The following is an 18,919-nucleotide window of genomic DNA, read 5'->3' as shown; positions in this document are numbered from 1 at the left end:
CTTTGAATTTGAAACCGAAAAATGCTGTTCCCTCGCAGTTTTGTTTTTGCTTTCACATGTGCACACTATTGCATAGATTCCATTTTTGGTTGTGGCCGATGCTGTCGAAAGTTCCTACTGCTACTGGACTCAGACAAATTATTTCTGGACTTAATGCTTTGGTGACTATTTACGCTTTCATTTCAGTTGATTTAGTTTAAAAGTTGTTGCTGTTTCCCTTGCTGAAGCAACTGTTGCCCAGTGTTGTTGCTTTGTTAGGTTTTATTCGTCATTTGCTCTGATAGCGGCTCAGCTCGAGTTCATTTGCTTGCGGTTGCTGTCGCTATTAGATTTGCTGACATAAAAACAATCACATTGCCGTGCAAATATGCATATGCATGTACTTGTTTACACATGTGTGTGTGTGTAGCAGTGTGTGTATGCAGAATGGTTGAGGCCATGTGTGTGCACATGATGGAATGGCACTAGCTTTTCTTGGTTCGGCGGCTGCTGACGGCACTGCGGCGCGCGGTCAGGGGCGAACGCAGCCATTGAACGCGAGACCTTGAACTTGGACTCAGTTATACGAGAATTTTGGTTTTCGTTGCTGTTGCTATTGCTGTAGTGTTAGTGTAGCGCCTCGCTATTGTTATTTAGATTCCCAATTTTGTATTTCTATTGTTTTTTCGGTATGTAATTTGTTTCAATTTTGCTCGTTTGCACTAGAGCTGGCCAGCCAACTTTCTTCGAACAAACATTATTTACTTATACAAATTTTATAAATGCATTATAAAAACGTATGTATATTTTCGTAAATTTATTTTTGGTCAATGTGGCCTTTTCGTTTCTTTTTTGCTTCAAAACTGATTTTTTTCGAATATTTGCAATTTTTAAACTTCTTATTATAAACTTGTATGTCGGCGCTGACAATGCGCAATTAATGGCACAATAATAATCTTTGCAAAACTGACAATAAAATATTTAGCACAATAAATTAGTTTTACTATTTTGATAAAAAAAAAATATCGAAGAAGAAAAAATCTCATATACACCGACTGATAAAAAAATATATATGTATATAGAGATACATTTAAAACAGGTTTGCACCTTTTGAAAAGAAAATGATAACCATAACTCATAACACAACAAAACTAGTCAAATTTGCTGTTCATCATTTGGAGAGCAAGGGTCCCTACCAACCCCTTACTAGCATTTTGCGACCACAGAAAACCACAAAACAATTTTATTAGCAAAATGCGTATAATCGTTCACTTACTGCCACTTTAACACACCCACAGACCCACTTACACTCAAATGCCCCAGCACCATGCTGACATAATTTAGTTAGTTGCTTTATGAATTTGTGGCGCTAAGTCCATGTTTTTGCTACGCAAACCCGACTAAAACAAACCACGTGGTCAAGAAACAACGACACACATAACTAAAGTCCGCTATTACACACACACTGCGGGCAAACGCCGGCAATAAAAGCTTGCAAAACTCGGAAACTAAAAGGACTATAAAGCGAGGAAACGCAGCCAGACTGTGCCACCCACCCGTGAAAGGTAAAAAAGTGGCTGCCGGTTGGATGTGATTTTTCTTCGTCACAGCATGCAACTGCTGCTCATGAATATGCATGTATGTTTGTGTGGGCGACGTGTGGCACATGACATTTGGGGTGGCAAGAGCACAGCTAGGCGAAGTGCCGCTGCCGCTGCGCTGCTGCCTAATCGTATAGTTGCCTCGCGTCGCTGCCACAGCGCTAGAGCGCTTTCGTCGTCACCCTCCTGCATCGCCGCATTTGTAAACTTTTCGAGATTATTTCCTTTTTTCAGTCACACCCATCTTCCGTTTTGCAGCTAGAGTTCGCTTTACCACTAGTTTTGTTCTTTGCGCTTCTGCGAGTCATGCAACCACGTGACGTCAACAATGCACAGTCTCTCCAAATGGCTGCGAGGAGGCATGTGGTGGTGTATATATGGAATCACTTTATGTTTCTACTGCAACTGGCACTAATGGCAGCTATAAATGCCACACGATGCGCTGCGTAGATACCCTTCTGCATTCCCGGCTTAGGCAGTCACCCTCTGCCGGCCGCAGACGGACATCTGCTAGAGTAGCATGCCGGTATTGGTGTCTAGCTGCGGCTGTCCGTCCACTTTTCTGTCTGCAACTGGCGAATGATGGCGATGATAATGAAGTTGGGCGGATGGGTGGCACAAGCCGCGTTCGACAACGCAGCTTACTCGCTGTGCATGCGAAAGCACATAAAAACACATAAGAGCATAAAATCGTGCCGACGACAGCGCGGCGTTAGGGTTAGTTAGTGGCCTTCCTCTTCTATTTCCGTTGGCTGCTCAGCCACGCCGCTGCGTCCATATGATGGCATCGGTAGTTGCCGTCGCTTTCTTTGTACTTTTGCTTTTGTGCGTTCTTTTGCTTTGCGCTGCCACTATTATAGTACGAGTAGTTTTTCTTTTACTCTTTTTTCTTTGTTAAGCGTCAGAAGGCTGCGTAGAATAGTAAAGCTTTCACTTTCAACGATGTGGCACGCTGTGTTGCACTCGTCACGCATTAGACGCTTCGCTCGCCTCGCTCAATGACGCTTCGTCGAGGGCAATGCAATGAATGGCAATGTCTGGCAGCAGTCTACGTGCGCATTTTTCGTTTTGCTGTATTTCACCGGTAAAGTTATGAATGAAAGGGGTGCTTTGCTTGGCATGCTGCACGCCTCATGGTGAGATGTGGGGGAATATTACAATGAGATGTCGAGTGTGGATTGCAAAAAGACTTTTGCACTGGATCATATATAGAGGTACAACGCTGGCCTAGTTGTTTGTATAAAAGCTCTTCTACCTGTGCGAAATAAATATTTCGACGTCTTGTTAAAAATAGCTGAAACCGGAATAGTTCAACCTGTGAAAAGTTAGTACAATTCACGCACATATGTATCTATCATAAAGTCTAATTCTATTGCTCAGACAAAACAAAAAAACATAGTGCCGAATGGTCTGGCGACGCTTTGCTACGCACTCTAACGCGCTTCCACACATTTGCAAAAATGCGAAAAATGACGCGTTCACCAGACAGGCGAGCCCCTCTTTTGGCACGCACAGGCATACGCACTTCGGTCACACGCACGCCAACCGCGCCGCCTAGATACGCACTCACGCACACATTAACCAAATATAATATTAATCGGCATATACGCAAGTGTGTTCAGATAAGGCCGAAGGTAATACTATGGCGGAATTCGTTTCTCTCGCGCCCTCCTATCTTCTGCCTTACTATTTTGTCTATTTTATCGCGCAACTATTTTCGCACAAACACGTCATCCCACATTCAAACACTATACGCATACATACAAACGCGCTCACATGCGCTCGTGCGCTCGCTTGCCCTACCCCACTCTGACAACCCCATAACCCAGTGCCCCATTTAGTGATAGTGTAGTACGGAGAATAGGCTGCCATCGGGCGAGCGAGCTTGTTTTATTTTGGGTCCGAACAGCGGCACTCCAACAAAACTAAAACGAACCGCCGCGAACCACTACGACGATAAAGAAGCTTTTTCTCATTCTTTGTGAGCAGCAAAACTAAAATTTAACCTTGAAAATAGCAAACATCGAAATATACGAGCATTTGACGTGAAGTTGAGTGCAAACAAATGGAACGCACACCAACAAACACACTCGCATGATAGCCATGCCGGCATAGTAAAGATATATGTACGTACGTATACGATTTCTATGTTTGTTTGTGTGTGTGGTGCTATTTCTAGGTAGCTGGGCGACACTGGGATATGAGCGTACAAACAACCGCCGTCAAACATCCAATAACAACACCAATAGCATAGAAACACAACTAACCATAAATTCTACCAGAACACAGTCGTCTGTGTGCGAGTGCGGGTGTGTTGCGGCTGTACCCCGCGCATGCTTTCCCTGCATTTTTCGAGAATGGCAAAATGTTTGGAACTATTCTCATAGTTATTAATATGTATAGGTGTGTAAGCATTTTCTGTACCTATCTGCGTCTATAAACTTCTCTGGTTCTTTGTTCTGCTGCTGCATTCACATTGGTTCTGCTGGATTTATGGTTATTAGTTCCGAACCCAAACCCTGAATTGATATTAGATATTACTATCTACCAAAACCTTTCAAGTCGCGTGTTTAGACCCCCCTAATAGATATCTTATTTCAGACTTAAGCTCTATTTTCTCTCCACTGTCGTTAAAAGTAAAATATGCTTGATTGAATGGTAAGTTTTTAAAATTTGCTTTCTGTGAGTTGAATTGTAGATAGATCGAAGCAGTATAGATCACTCGGCAGATATTCGGTTTATAAATTATTCGTACAGATTATTAATTGGAGAATAATCACGAATTAGGCTTGAATTTAATATACTTTCGGAAATTCTCTCATAATGATCAGATCTATCAGCTGTCCCATTTCGATGAAGATAAATCCATTAGATTAGGAATTTCAGTTACATCTTTTGTTCCGTTCATACTTCAAATTGGCAAAGTCAGCCAGTGCGATTTATGTACTGTTATTTTAGAAGAACTATTTTAAGCCCATAACGCATATATATACGTAAACATATAATATATAAACCTAAATTTATATATAAATTTGTTTCTGCTGCATTATTGGTCTATCTTAGTCAACGCAGATGTTTGGTGCGATGAGCCATGCATTGAAATTCACTTATGAAACAATCCAACTCCGCGTCCGCTCTGCCCTCGCGCCCACTCCGCGAACACATCGATCGCTGCTTCTTTTAACGCGAAGTATAACTCTTTTGACAGCTAACATTTTTGTTGTACTTGTAGTCGATTTTGTGTTTGTGACTACATGTGTTTTTGTTGTTGTTTTGTTTGTTCTCGAATCACATGCAAAATGCTTTTCACTTCACTGCTACGGCAAATGCCGCACAGCAAACCAAACTGTTGTATGTGTGAGAAAAAATTCTCAGCTGCTCGCTGTGTGAACTATGCGGAATAGCTGCAAGTGAATGTTGTTGTTGTTGCTTTTTATTTACTGTTTTACTCGTTTTTTGCATATAATGCCTTTTTGCCAAAATTTCGGACAGTTCTCACACATGCAATAGAACACATGAAATAGTACCCGAACGCCACCGGTAAGAGGAGTAGCCATAGATATGACTGCCACCAATACACCCACCTCATCCTCATATCCATGTACAAACGCCGTGTGTGTGTGTGTGTGTGTGTGAGCCGCACACTGGCACGCAACGTGTGCGATTTCACAGCGAAATGCAGAATTCTAACACACTGACCGACTAATCGAAAGCAGACACAACAACAAGCAGAACAAGCGGCTTTAGCCGAGCAAAATAAAAATACTGCATTAATATTAGGGAGAGCTCGGTTAGCAAAAGCCTAGAACAAACGGGTATTGCTGTTGGCGGTGCAGCGCGCGGGGTTCACTATGGCAGCGACGACAACGGCAAATACTAAGCAGCCAACAACACCCTCATGGCAGCGACGACGCGTATGCCTGCCTCCAAATGCCATTGTTGTGCGTTTGCTGTGTGCTGCCGTGGCTGGCGTAGCCGCGCGTTTTTGTTGAAGCTTCGTTGCCGATCGGGACGCGCTCGAGCGCTCGAACTCTCGATTCCCAGAACCTCCTCCTGTCCGCCGCACCGCTGTGCATGTATTTTTTGGATAGTTTTTGGCAATTGCCTAATGCGCTTTTAACGTCGCTAGTCGGGCCAGAAGTAGCAGCAAAAGCAGCAGCCGCACAAGCAACAGTTGAATTTTGTTGTCGCGCGTACTTTGTTGGTCACAATCGGTACGGTCGGTCGGTCGGTCGGTCGCTCGCTAGAACAATTCAACGCGTATCCCTGTTTCAAATCAAACAACTCTAGATAATTCTAAAATAATTGTGAAAACTAAACAAACTCTCACTTAAAGGAAGCAACTCGTAAATAGCTTTGAAAAAGTGAAATTACTCTTGTGAATAGCAACTACGCATTCGTTTTGATGCTTTTTTTAAACTGAATAAGTGAAACAATTAAAAGGCTTAAAACAAAAGTGAATAGTTCTGCATATTTTTCGCAAGAAAAGTTCAAGATCTTTATATTAAACTATGCCTAGTGCATTTATGCATTTTTGACCTCTGAAAACCAAGGGTAACTCTGAATCGCTCAGCAGTGCCTCGAATATATGTGTGTAGTTCGTGCTACTTGCAGTGCTAGCAGCAAAAAATATGTTTTTTAATTTTATAAATGTTTTAAAATTCAAATTGAAAACAACAATCACAACATTTCGTTTTCGGTAATTACAGTTAGTAGTCGCAGTAATCGTCGGTCGCGTTCTTAAGTGTTCGGTAGTGTATTACTTTCAACCGTACCTCGGTTCGCCAATATTGGCTGCCACCACTAAAGCTTCTACAGCAGTCAGGTAGGCAAAATTCTACGATGGCTCCACTTAATTAGAAAACTAACTTCATTTACATATATACTGAGTCAAATTGCATGAAGCTTTGCATTCAGGCAATAATTTTCTTATATCTTATTTTATTTACTGAGAACTGTTTGGATACAAAATACAAAAAAACCCACTTAAGTCGACTCATTATAAGTCCCTGATCGGTCATACAACCGAGAAGACTTTCCATTACGTATTTTTCTGAATTAAACTTTCCGCAGCAACTTTTGCTGTGACAAATCCACCAACACAAGTGCAGCGCAGCAAAAAGCCAGGCGAAAGCAAGAAAAGCATTACATTCTTTGCGCTCATCTTCTGACGCAGCGAAATATCAAGCGTTTTGTGCCAAACTGCGCGAGCAACCCACATCGTGCGCTCCCCCACTGCATTGCCTTGCGCACTCGCTTACGTATCGGCAAGCGCACAGCATTTGCTGCACTGCCAACACACGTGAAGTGAAGCGCTCAGCAAAAACTACTTGCTCACTCGCAGATAAAGAGCGCGTTCATATATGATTGTATCACATAGATACAAATAGCGATAGTTTACGTTTTGCAAGAGCACTTCGAAACGACGACTGGAGAGCTTTTTAGAAAGCTGCAGCAGCTTTGTTGCTTTTGCTTGGTTATCACCCGCATGTATGTATGTATGTATAGTTAGTTTGCTGTTTGTTTTAGTTTGGCAATTGAACGCTTTACTCGTTTTTCACTTCCAACATGTTAGTAGAAGTTCTTGTGTGTACTGCATACATGCAAACATATGTACATATATGGTAAAAAACTAATGCAAAACTTTATCTGAAACACAGCCGAATAAGAAAAATGGCTGCAATTTTGTGGCGTCTAAGCTTGGAGAAAACACTGCTCATCGCATTTCCAAGAAATTTGTTGACTATTTTTCATAAAAACCACTAATAGTCATCGCCGCGAAATAAATGGAAAGAAACTAAATACACTTAGAACCCATATGCTGATCAATCGCTGGCGAAATTTTGTAGTCCAGAAATTATTTATAGTACTTGCCTGTATGTGTGCATGATATGTGTATGTGAAAGCTACAGCTTTTGCTGTGCAGCGATAAAATGTTGAATTTCTATAGAAATTAAAAAAATATATGAAATTTTCGAATATAAATCCGCATAAAACTTAAACGAAATGGCTGGCAATTCAGAAAACGCCCGAGATGCCAAGAGCAGCAGTACTAACCTTGAGTGTCAATAACCTCAGCTGGCCAACGCAAATAAAACTTGTTTGTTATGCCCATTAAAAGTGAATTTTAATTTGATTTTCTACGCGGCGAATGCATTGTTTGTTTATCAATTTAGGCGTTTTATAATCTGCGAGTCTATTTAAAGCCACTTGACGTGTGACACTTGCACACGAATCAGATGCGCTCGAAATAAATTGTTTCACACAAAAACAACTTCATTGAAATATGTAAACATTTTTCCCATCCCGGAGAGTCTATACGCCAAAGCTAAATTTTATGACCTTCGATTCGAAGCCGATTCTGAATCTAGAGTTGGATATCGTCTTCTTTGTAATATAAGTAAAGCTACCTACGTTCTTCCGTAAGCGCGCTTTAGTTGTTGTCTTACATGACACTCGCTTGCAAGTTGGCTCAACTGATATTAAATGATGTGGCTCTTCTTGAGGCGGCTGGGCGATAAAATTAGTCTTTTCAATAAACTCACAACTATTTTTTGATCATTCTGAATATTTGACATTTTACAATACATATCCTTCACTGTGCTAATTTTACTAATTGTATTTCCGTATTTTCTCTTTGCAGTTTATTTAAATTTATGAAAAATATATCTACACAAATATAAACATAAAACGCACATAACAAAGTAAACTTCCCAAATAGTCAAACTTAAGGGAAAGTACAAGCAAAAGCAAAACTTAAAGAAGACGGTTCTAAACAACCATAAAAACAACAACATAATAACATAACATTACAATTACATCTACAACTACAACTGAAAGAAAACAACTGCAGTCAGTTGGAGAAAAATAATTAATTTCCAAATAACAGCAGTCACAGCAACAAGAACAACAACAACAGCATATCCATAAGAGTGAAAGCACGTCATTAGGGACGCTTTCAACAGCGTCAACGCAACACCCACACATACAAGGACACGGAAGCGGACATAGTCAAGCCAGCCGCGAAGATGGACGAAACACAGCATTTCTGTTTGCGCTGGAACAACTACCAAAGCAGCATAACGTCGGCGTTTGAGAATCTCCGCGACGATGAAGATTTCGTCGATGTGACACTGGCGTGCGAGGGGCGCAGCATCAAAGCGCATCGCGTCGTCCTGTCGGCGTGCAGTCCATATTTTCGCGATTTACTCAAGGTAAGTGGCAACAATGGCAAAAAGTCTATGTACTTACAGGTTAAGAGTTCCCACGGCCTATACTGTGGATTATTTGAATTTGTATGTATATGATATTTGAGGCATACAAAATGTAATATAAGATCTTTTTTTTTTTAAACTTTTAACATCGGCGTCCGTTGGCGCTCACCGCTTTATCTTTCGAATTATTGTAGAAAAGAGCAGTTTTTGAAACCAAACTCGTGTTTTGAACCTCAGTGTATAGGAACCTAGGAATGTGAATAGTTATGAGTTCACCGTAATGGGAACGATTCGAGGTGTAATGACTTTCAAAAGGTGTCTAATATGAAATAAGGCCACTTGAACAAGAGCAGTTCATAATTATATGATTCTCTTATATTTCTATTCTTCTTAAGCGATCAGATGCGGTATAAAATTAGAAAGTCTAACGCATGAAAACAAAGTTGATACTTTGTCTTGATATATCGGTTGGCACAGTTTTCATCACAGTCAACGATAGCCGTCGATGGTTTCAACAAGCAATGACTAACTCACATACATTTTGTTTTCGAGGACACTTCGCACATAAAGTAAAAAATTTTATTAGTTAGTATATATGTATATATATATATGCAAATACATGTATAAATATATGTATGTTGGGCAAATAGCAATGCGTTCATTTGCCATACAAAGGCACTTGCAAAGGAGAACGTGTAAAGAAATCGCAATATTAAAATAAAGCAAAAGCGGCGATTGCATTACCTAATGACAGGGCCAAGTGGGGCGGGGAAAACGAAGACAGAAGCAAAGGCAAAACCACACTATCTTCGTTCATATGTATTCGCCAAAGGCTGTGCAAACATAAGAAACAGAAAATCACACATAAGACAAACTTGCGAGGGACAAGGGAAACGCATGTGTATATATGTATAAAGCGTAAATTGCAATTTTTTATCGTTTTATGAGTAGAAAATGCGATAAAAAGTAGATGGCAGAAATATAGTGCGAAAATGCAAGGGCAGAATACAAACTGGCTCACCCTGAATATCGCGAATGAGAGGAAACACCTTAAACAGAAGAGAGCAAATCGGTCGAAGATCAGTCGCACAAAAACGATGGTGAAGAGAAAACAAAAAAAAAAAGAAAAGCGAAGTTGGGAAGAATGTGGAGATGAAATAAAGAAGGAGCAGAGAAGAAGATGCGGCTGCAGTGACAAACCCTTTCGCCTACCCGACCCAGCCCCTCACCAGAAGCTGCAGGGAAAAAGCGCAGAGGATACATAATTATACAGGCGATTGCGGATTTCTGCTGCCTCTGCCACGACGATGTGACCTACTTATGTGCGTTGTTGCAGCGCTACGCGGTTGCTGGGAGACAATGAAAGCACATATCTGCAATAAAGTAATATGAGTATCTGTCGATTCGTATGTATGTACACTGATGCATATAACCGTAAACTTTCATCTGTATGTATGTTTGTGTGTGTGGCACTTGCACGGCTACTTATTTGAAAGTGACTCTAAAGTCGGTGCAAGACAGGTAAAATGTTGACTTATTATGCACACAAGCTATTTGTAAATTTCAAAAACAACGACAACAACAACAACCACAACAGGAACAATAAAAACACAATTAAACAATTGCTACAACACGCAACTGTGGCACATGCAACAGCGAGCTAGTAGCAGTCATACAAATCAAATCGACTGTATAAATGTTTGCTTGCTGCAACAACAAAAACGTGCAACCACAATAAAATGAAATTAGTCCGCAGTTTCAATTAAAATAACAAACTGCCTTTATCTGTGTTTGTGGCAAGTCACTTGAGTCCGTTGGGTGGTCTTCAAACTCGTTAAATGCATACAATCTGTCTACACAGTGCTTGCCACACCCAACCTGCAACGCCCAAATGCTTATGCGGCAGCAAAGTGAGCAATTCTGCATTTGAGTTGAATTTTAGAGCCAACTAATGTGTGTCTGTGTGTGAGGGTGAGCCATTTTGTCTGCAATGCACATGTGCGGCATGCAACCGCAATGTCGGAAATTTGCTAACGATTATTATTTGACGCTGATGGCAGCTCAGTGGCAAAAAGTTTCCGCTTTGTGTCATATTGTACGCTTGTACGTTGTTCTCTGCCTTTTTTGCTGGCTGCAGCGTTGCCAACACACATACACTTGTATGGAATGTTTGTAGGTGCCGCAGCCTACCCCTTTTGTTTGCCTCAAAGCCACAATTGCGTGCACACTTCCGCAATCTATACTTGCAACAAACTGCATACCCCGCTGACGCCGCTGCTCTCGCCGTCACATGCAGCCAACTTTGGTAGAGTTTAATGTCTCAATGCCGACGAATATTCAAAATGCATTAGGCACATCAAGACGCTCACTGCGGTGACTGTTAGTAGGCGGGGCGGCGGGACATGGTTTCTTGTTATTTCGCAAAGAGTTTGCCGAAGTTGTTGCTCGCTTTGTAACTGACGGTGGAAACGCAACTCGCAAATTCTTAGGCAAAACTGGCACTGAATCCTGTGGCAAGCAACAAGAGACTCCAGCTCCCAGTGGGTGACCCCGAAAATAGCAAAATATTCTTTTGCACTGTAAAACACAAATGCATGCAACAGACGTCGCCTCGAATACTTCCGCACAGAAAAAGTGTTTAGGGGAGAATGGGCGTAATAGAAATTATGCCGCATGCAGCGGCATGGAGGTCCTCTAAGCCACCAGCCATCAGCCATCCGCACCGCAACTACGGCAGTAATCACTATCATCAAACATTAGCTGGAAGCCACAAATAATAACAGTAATAATGAGCTCGCGAAATATTCGCCATGCCTGCGGCCCATTAGTGATGGCGCAGTGCCACACTTTGCCTGCAAATGCCACCGAGAGACAAGAAAATCACAGCAAACTTCTTGCAATTCGCCACACACGCCAACTGCCCACTTCGCCGCGCCGCGCCTCCATCCTCATATGTATGTGTGTGTTGCGTTATAATAAACAAAGAAGAACCGACTAAATAAATTTAATAGTTAACAAAAAATGCAACGGTACAAAATGCGACAACAAAGGCAACAACAAGAGTGGGGCGAGGAGTCTAGAGTAAAAGTGCGCTGCGAAATAATGGCACAGCGATGCAAATTAAGTAGAGCCACTGCAAAAATTACACAGAAAGCGACTAGAAATAAGGCGCAGCAGGGAACGGCGCAGGCTTCGCTAAATCACAAAACTTTGGCCTACAAGTGGCGAGTGGCGAGTGCCGTAGGGTGAGGATCGCTGCACGGAAATTTCAAATTTTAAATATATTCGTTTTATTAATTAGGTTGCCATTAAAGTTTGCTTTGCGCCACACAACAACAAAAACCACTAAAACTTCGGCAACCAATAGGGCAGGCAAATTCGTACATACACACACACACACATAAACACTAATGTATGTGCATTTGCATGAAGAACGCTTTTTGCAGAATATTTGAAAAAGAAAAATCGAAAACTATGCGGTTATACACACACACACACACACACAGACGTACCATGTTAAAAGTTTTAGCAACAAACAAATTCTGCGGCGAAAGGTTATAACTAGCAAAGTGCTCGTCAATCCGGAACGTGGCGGCATGAACGCCGATAGGCGTACGAGTATCTGTCTTTGGCCATTTACCGTTTTGTCTAATGTGACGCAAACACACACCCATACGTAAGGCATAGCCGCATTCGATTCGCATGCAACTTATAATGAATTGCTGAGTTATTTTTATTGCATAAACACATAAATACTTAACATAAGCAAGTATGCGCGTGTGTGTGTGCACGGAAGCTAGTCATTTCTACTGGGCGGCGCTGAAAAGCGTCGTGATATACATACGTACATAGCAATGAACAGAATTTTCAAAATGTTTGCAAAGAATTTAATAATGCAAAAGTTCGCCTACAATAAAACTGATTTAATGACTCCGCGTGCGACTGCGAAGAAAAGCTCACAAACGCTGCTACAATGCGTTCACATTCACTTCCAACTTGATATTTGCACTGTACTAGCGTAGCATATGTATGCAAATTCGCTTGCAAAGTACTAGGTTTAATTAAATGAGCTAGATTTAGTTAAATTATTGCTCTCCAATAAAACTCATTTGCAAAATATTTATATAAGAGTGTTAGCTTGGCTTTAGTATATCGAAAGAATTGTTCTGAAACCCTAATAAGTACGTTAAGTCGACGATTCATACGATTTCTTCATCCGAGTGCTGACTGGTTAGCCTTGACTGTAATCATATACCCTAAATCATTTAATTAGGAATTTGTAGAAAATTACTCATGCAAATGTGGTTTAATTTTAATTAGAAATCGCAGTTGGACGCCACTCGCCAAACTCGCTGTAACGGAACTTATCACAATAAATCAATTTAAGTTGTATAATAACGGTAAAAGTACTATACATGACACAATTGTCCAAAGTATCGCCAAGTTGACAATTCTGTTGCCAAGTTAATTATTCGCTTCAAATTAGATCTATGGCGGAGCGATTGAATGCAGAAGAAACTCAAAGAAAGAACTATACAAAGAAGCATGCACTAAATTGTTAAAAGTTTTGCATGTGCAAAATATAACAACAGCACAACTGCTGATTAACAACTCGTCGAAAAGTCGAAAAAAATTAAATAAATCAGCGCAAAAAAGTGTAGTCAATTGCTGTGTCAGCACTCAGGCCAGCGGCAGCCTGCCTACTTATGCAAAAATAGTGAAGCGAAGCGACGTGAAGAACACACTTTTTCAAATAAAAGCGAACAAGTCATGACACCGCACACGGACACACACACACACACGCATACTACGGCGCATTGAAAGCACTACAAGTACTAAGAAATACTACAATATGAGAAGGGACAACATTTAATTTGCTAAATAGCAAAATAAATGCACAACAATTGCAGTAGAGAGAAGGGAGAGCAGGGCGCATAAGATTACAGGGTAGCGGCCGTATCTCGGACAATGGCAACAAAAGTAATGAACCCAGCCTTGGTAGGGAAAACTTTATTGGCACTACAAGCGGCAGCTTTTGCCATTTTTGTATTTACTATGCATTACCGTTATAAAAACAAACAAGCGACCAGAAAGCGTTGCGCAGTGGAGCGCTTTTTGGAGCAACCACTGTCCTATGTGAATGTGCTTAGAACGCAGTAAATACGTACTCACTATTAGACAAATTTGTAACGATATTCTGTCCAGTTGTCCGCTTTGAGTGGCGTTGAGCAATATTTTGAAATATTCTTGTAATTCTGCTTTCATGACGGATTTTCTCTCATTTTGTCCCACTGTCACATTGGTCCACAACCAAATGACACCTCTGCTCAGCAGCACTGAGCGCTACAACATAACACGCTCTGCCGCCTGACGACGCATGGCAACGGGGGTGAGTGGCGTTGGATTGAAGTGGCTAGAAAGTGGCTAAAGTATCCACTCGGTGCATAAATATTTAATTAACTGCTGCATTATTTTAATTAGGTTTAAACTGCAATACGGCAGCGCCGAGCCGCTGAGCACTGGCGCACCCAGCGAATAGGCGCAGGCAAATGGACGCACTTGTAGTGCAGCAATTTGGCATAAAAGCATTTGAACTAAAGCTCTAAAATGCACAAATACGAAATTATACAAAACGGCACAAAAACAGGCGCCAAACAATGGCCGTTGCAATAGTGGCACTTAAATAAGTCTCAAACACTCAGTCACACCCAACAACAAAGTGACGACTAACGGCGCACAAAGATGGCAGAAAGTTAGTTGAATTCATGTTGTTTCGTCGTGCGGCCCGCACTTCGTTTCGTTGTTTGTTTGATCATTTTTCATTTTATTTCTCGCCTTGTTTTAACTACAAATCCGTGTAGTTGGCCAATACAAACAAGCAAAACAAACTGAATTGTAAAGCGACACTTGGCCATATTTAATTCTATTATTTGGCTCGCCAAGAGAGCTGAGCTGAGCTGAGCCTTCAATATTTTCCGCTAATTTTCGCTGCTCTGAGGCTTCGCGCAAGAGGAAAATGTACGAATGAGTGATCACACTTAATTTTACCTCATTCCTAGAAATTAGCGCACCTTGCTGGGTCTCCAATAACATTACTGCGAACCGGATATTCTGTAGGGTCCAAAACTCAGTACCGTAGTGCTAAACCTCGCATATTTCGTACGAACCAACGGTCCTAGAATCATTTCCTGCAACATAAGTAGAGAAGGAAGGCTTTTAGGAGTTTCGAACGCATTGATGTTATAAATCATAGCAATTTTATAGATCTGGTAACACTGCTATTGCATTGTAATTTGAGCGGCTTTTTTATTATTTCGCTTCACTTTTTACTTAAACTTACTTTTTATTATTTTCTGGCATTATATCAAGACAAATGCAAACTATACGCAAACATACACATGTATATGTAATATACGTGTATATCTGTGTGTGTGTAAGTATGTTTCCCAAAAAGCAATCTCGCAGCTGTCCCACTTTCTATAGATCATAAACGGTAATTTACAATCGCAAATAAATTCCAAAGGCCAAGATGTGCGCAAAACAATATAACAAAACATGGCATGAGCACTTGAATGCAATTCACACGCATTTGTACGCCTGCGTTGGTGTGCGTGCGCGTGTGCGCCTATTTACAAATATATACTAAGCCAGATTTCGCAATCGACTGCTGCTGCTGCTGACCTCATTTTCCCAAACTTGCAAAGCGCCGAGCATCAACCATACAACCACAGACGCTAAGACCGTCTCCACCAGCACCCGCCCCTCTTCACGCGCACACAGCGATGTCTCCTTTGCGATCGTACCACAAATCAGTAAAAATAGAAGCAATCCTTTGCAAGAAGTCCATTAAATAGCGAAACGCCGAGTAGAAAAACACATGCACCAAACGGGCGAAAAAGTCTGTCTGTATGTGTATGTGTGTGTATAGTAAGCGTAGCTGTGGCAGTGCTAAAAAATAACACGAGCTGGTGGGGAGTGGTGGGCAGGCGATAAACTCAAAAAGATGGGCGCAAACAGATCGAAGCTGCACAGCAGCAAGATCGTCGATGAGTTGCTTGTCTTTCGTCGGGCAAAGCATTATCTCTGCCGTCGATTATGCATTCGTTTAGTCGTTCGCCTTTGACAGCGCTTCGCGACTGCACATATTCACATACATACATACATACATACATATGTTTTCACACACGCAGCGAAGCATCAGTTTTTGCCTTTATGCTTTTATTATTGGCTGACCTAATTTCTAGGCACAATGCAACAGCGATCGCTGTCAAGTGTGCGATGCTTGTTGTTGCTATTTGGGCAGTTCAATTGCATTTTCTGCTGAGACAGCGCTGCTGCAACTGCGCCGAGTGCGATGGGAGCGATCGCTGTGGCTGCTATTAAATTAAACGTGTGTTGCAAATATAAATAATGTTTATATGCACTATGTGCATGTGTATGTATGTGTGAATATATAAAGGTCGCTATCAAATACTGCGCTTTGCTGCGCTGATAGGCGCAGTTCATGTGATTTGTTGGCGTTACAAGTAAAGAGCTGCACTATTGATGCATACATATTTACGCACTGGCGGGTAGCGGCGGAGCCAAAGCGAAGGCATGACAGCCCTATTCGGCTGCTATAATGCCAGTTTGTGAGTTTGCGCAAGCAACCTAAAGCTCAAATGCGAACAAGTACCTTGGTTGTTTTTCTGCCGTCAGACACAGCAACGGACCGACGGCCCCTCGTGTTTACCTCTGTTTGCCTTGCGTTAGGCTGTCGCCACACAATCGTTACAAACTCTGACAATGGCAGAAGCAGAAAACAAAGCACATTAACGATCGCACACAAGCGCATTGCGCTCACATGTCTTTACGTGTGTGTGTGTTCATCGTTAAGCAAACAAGCCACGCACAAATCAGGTACTTCAACTTATTTTTATTGTTGTTACGCCATGACCATGAAGTAGTACATGCTCACGCACACATTCGCAGGTTTTGTGTATTTCAAAACTACTTCAAAACGCGCCAATTGAATAAAAGCACACACACGCATACACTTGCTGCAGTTGAGCGGTCGTATACAGTGAGTATTTTTCATAATTGTGCATGCATCTGCATATGTGTGTTTGCGATGTACTCAGATTAATTGTGCGTTGCATTTTACAAGCATTTGCCAACTTCAAATCAATACGGCTATCACACACAAACGATGAATGCGTGGGTCTTGCCTTGAAGTGTCCACAAGCCACTCCCACTTCATTAATTTCTATTATGCCTTACCACCAGTATGACATTGTACAATCACTAATTTTCAATTTTCCTCATCTCTTTCAGAGCACACCTTGCAAGCATCCAGTGATTCTGCTCCAGGATGTCAACTTTCTCGACCTACACTCGTTGGTGGAATTCATATATCACGGTGAGGTGAACGTGCATCAAAAATCTTTACAGTCCTTCCTTAAAACGGCAGAGGTACTTCGAGTCTCGGGTCTCACACAACAGCAGGCCGAGGAAACCCATAGTGTAAGTTTACATAATCATGCCACAAAGGTGATGTTTCCCATTTTCACAAGTACATTTATACTTGCACCCCACAGCAATTAGCTCAAATACAAAATCTGGCGAATGCTGCCAATGCCACACGCACTCCACTTAATTCACACCACACATTGCTCGATGAGCCGCCGCTATATCCACGCAACAGCGGCTCACCACCGCCACCTCCACAATCCCAACAGCTGCAAATGGCATCCACACACATCAACAGCCAGTTGTTTAAGCGCAGCATGGCGATGCTACGTCGCGAGAGGAACAACTCCACACCATCGGTCGAAGACTCGAATAATGCCATGAAGCGTTTGCGTGGACCCGACAACGGTTTGCCGTCTAGCAATAACAACAGTCCCGAAATTGTACATCAACGCAGCACATCACCGCAATTGACACCGGCCGATTTCTCAACCATCAAGCACAATAATAACAACACACCGCCGCTGAAGGAAGACAAACGTAAGTGTGTAGTTCAGACAGAGAGAGAGAGAGGTAGGAAATTGAGACTAAGTCTAACAAAACTCATGATTTTCAGGTAATGGACCATCTGGTAATAACGGCAATAGTGGCAATGTTAACTCGGACACTGGCAACGGAAACGGTATCGCAAATAATGACAAAGTGAGCGGTAGCTTAACTTCCTCACCGCTAACACGCACCGCCGATGATGTCAAATCGGAACCCATGGAACTAGTATGCTCGAATAATAATCCGACAGTAGTCGATGAGCACAGTAACGACTCCACTGGTGAGCATGAAGCGAACCGATCTAGCAGCGGCGATGGCGGCAAAGGTTCTTTAAGGTGAGTTAAAACGGCGACACAAATTTCTATTAACTTTAAGCTAAACGACAATTTATACAAATAGTTCGGGAAACGATGAGGAGATTGATAACAACATGCCAACACATCCTCCACCACCATATCTGATGTCACCGGCAGAGAGCAAATTATTTTCACCGGCCGCCTTTAATTTTCCCATGAGCGGTCTAGATCCTGCCACGTTAGCTGGTAAGTGCAGTTTGAATGAAGGTTAGCACTGCACTAGAGCTTTCACACCAACCGAAAGCTTACCTTACACAAAAGCTCAATCTGGTGCTGTGAAACTTTTGAGCTTGCACTAAACAACCTTCCCTACGGAAATGTAAATTTTACAAAAGTTTATAATTTCATTAACTTTCACTTGCAGGTTTTAACTCGCAACTACAGTCAGCCGCCGAAATATCAGTTTCTCCGCAAGGTGAGTACGCCGCTTCCATACATACTACTACTCGCTCTTTCCGAACATTTCAATTCAAATTCATTCCTTTACATTTTTACATCAAATGCAAATATTTCCCTAATTTAATTATGTTTTATTACATTTATAACTACGGAATTTTTTTTAGAAAATTGCAATAACCCATAAAATTCTTTTACATGATAATTACAGTTAATTTTTTTCATTAATTTAACTTTTGGTTTATTTATTTAATTTAAACCGACTTTGTGAGGAAAACTCGTAAGAGAGTAGGGGATGAGAAAAAAACAGAAAACATTTGAAATAGAAACAATTCAAGAACTTCCAAAATAATTGGAAAAAGTGAAATATAAATTC

At 41.6% G+C, this 18,919-nt stretch overlaps 1 protein-coding gene and 1 long non-coding RNA gene across 6 annotated transcripts in view; one reads left to right on the top strand and one right to left on the bottom strand.

Moving 5' to 3' along the window:
• LOC138857332 (uncharacterized) overlaps window positions 1-18,919 on the bottom strand; it is a 247,497-nt gene that overhangs the window by 174,116 nt on the left and 54,462 nt on the right. The window lies entirely within an intron of this gene.
• br (broad-complex core protein) overlaps window positions 1-18,919 on the top strand; it is a 63,711-nt gene that overhangs the window by 15,101 nt on the left and 29,691 nt on the right. For all 5 annotated transcript variants that reach the window (XM_014237990.3, XM_014237991.3, XM_070109715.1 and 2 more), the window contains exons 2-7: window positions 8,224-8,794; window positions 17,108-17,296; window positions 17,371-17,782; window positions 17,859-18,126; window positions 18,191-18,333; window positions 18,512-18,562. In XM_014237990.3, coding sequence (XP_014093465.2) covers window positions 8,609-8,794; window positions 17,108-17,296; window positions 17,371-17,782; window positions 17,859-18,126; window positions 18,191-18,333; window positions 18,512-18,562 — 1,249 coding nt within the window. In that variant the 5' untranslated portion in view covers window positions 8,224-8,608. The remainder of the gene's footprint in view (window positions 1-8,223; window positions 8,795-17,107; window positions 17,297-17,370; window positions 17,783-17,858; window positions 18,127-18,190; window positions 18,334-18,511; window positions 18,563-18,919) is intronic.

The sequence above is a fragment of the Bactrocera oleae genome, chromosome 5 (assembly GCF_042242935.1).
Source record: "Bactrocera oleae isolate idBacOlea1 chromosome 5, idBacOlea1, whole genome shotgun sequence".
Lineage (NCBI taxonomy): Eukaryota > Metazoa > Arthropoda > Insecta > Diptera > Tephritidae > Bactrocera > Bactrocera oleae.
The sequence above is the reverse complement of the archived record's forward strand: the minus strand, read 5'-3'. Positions and strand labels throughout refer to the sequence as shown.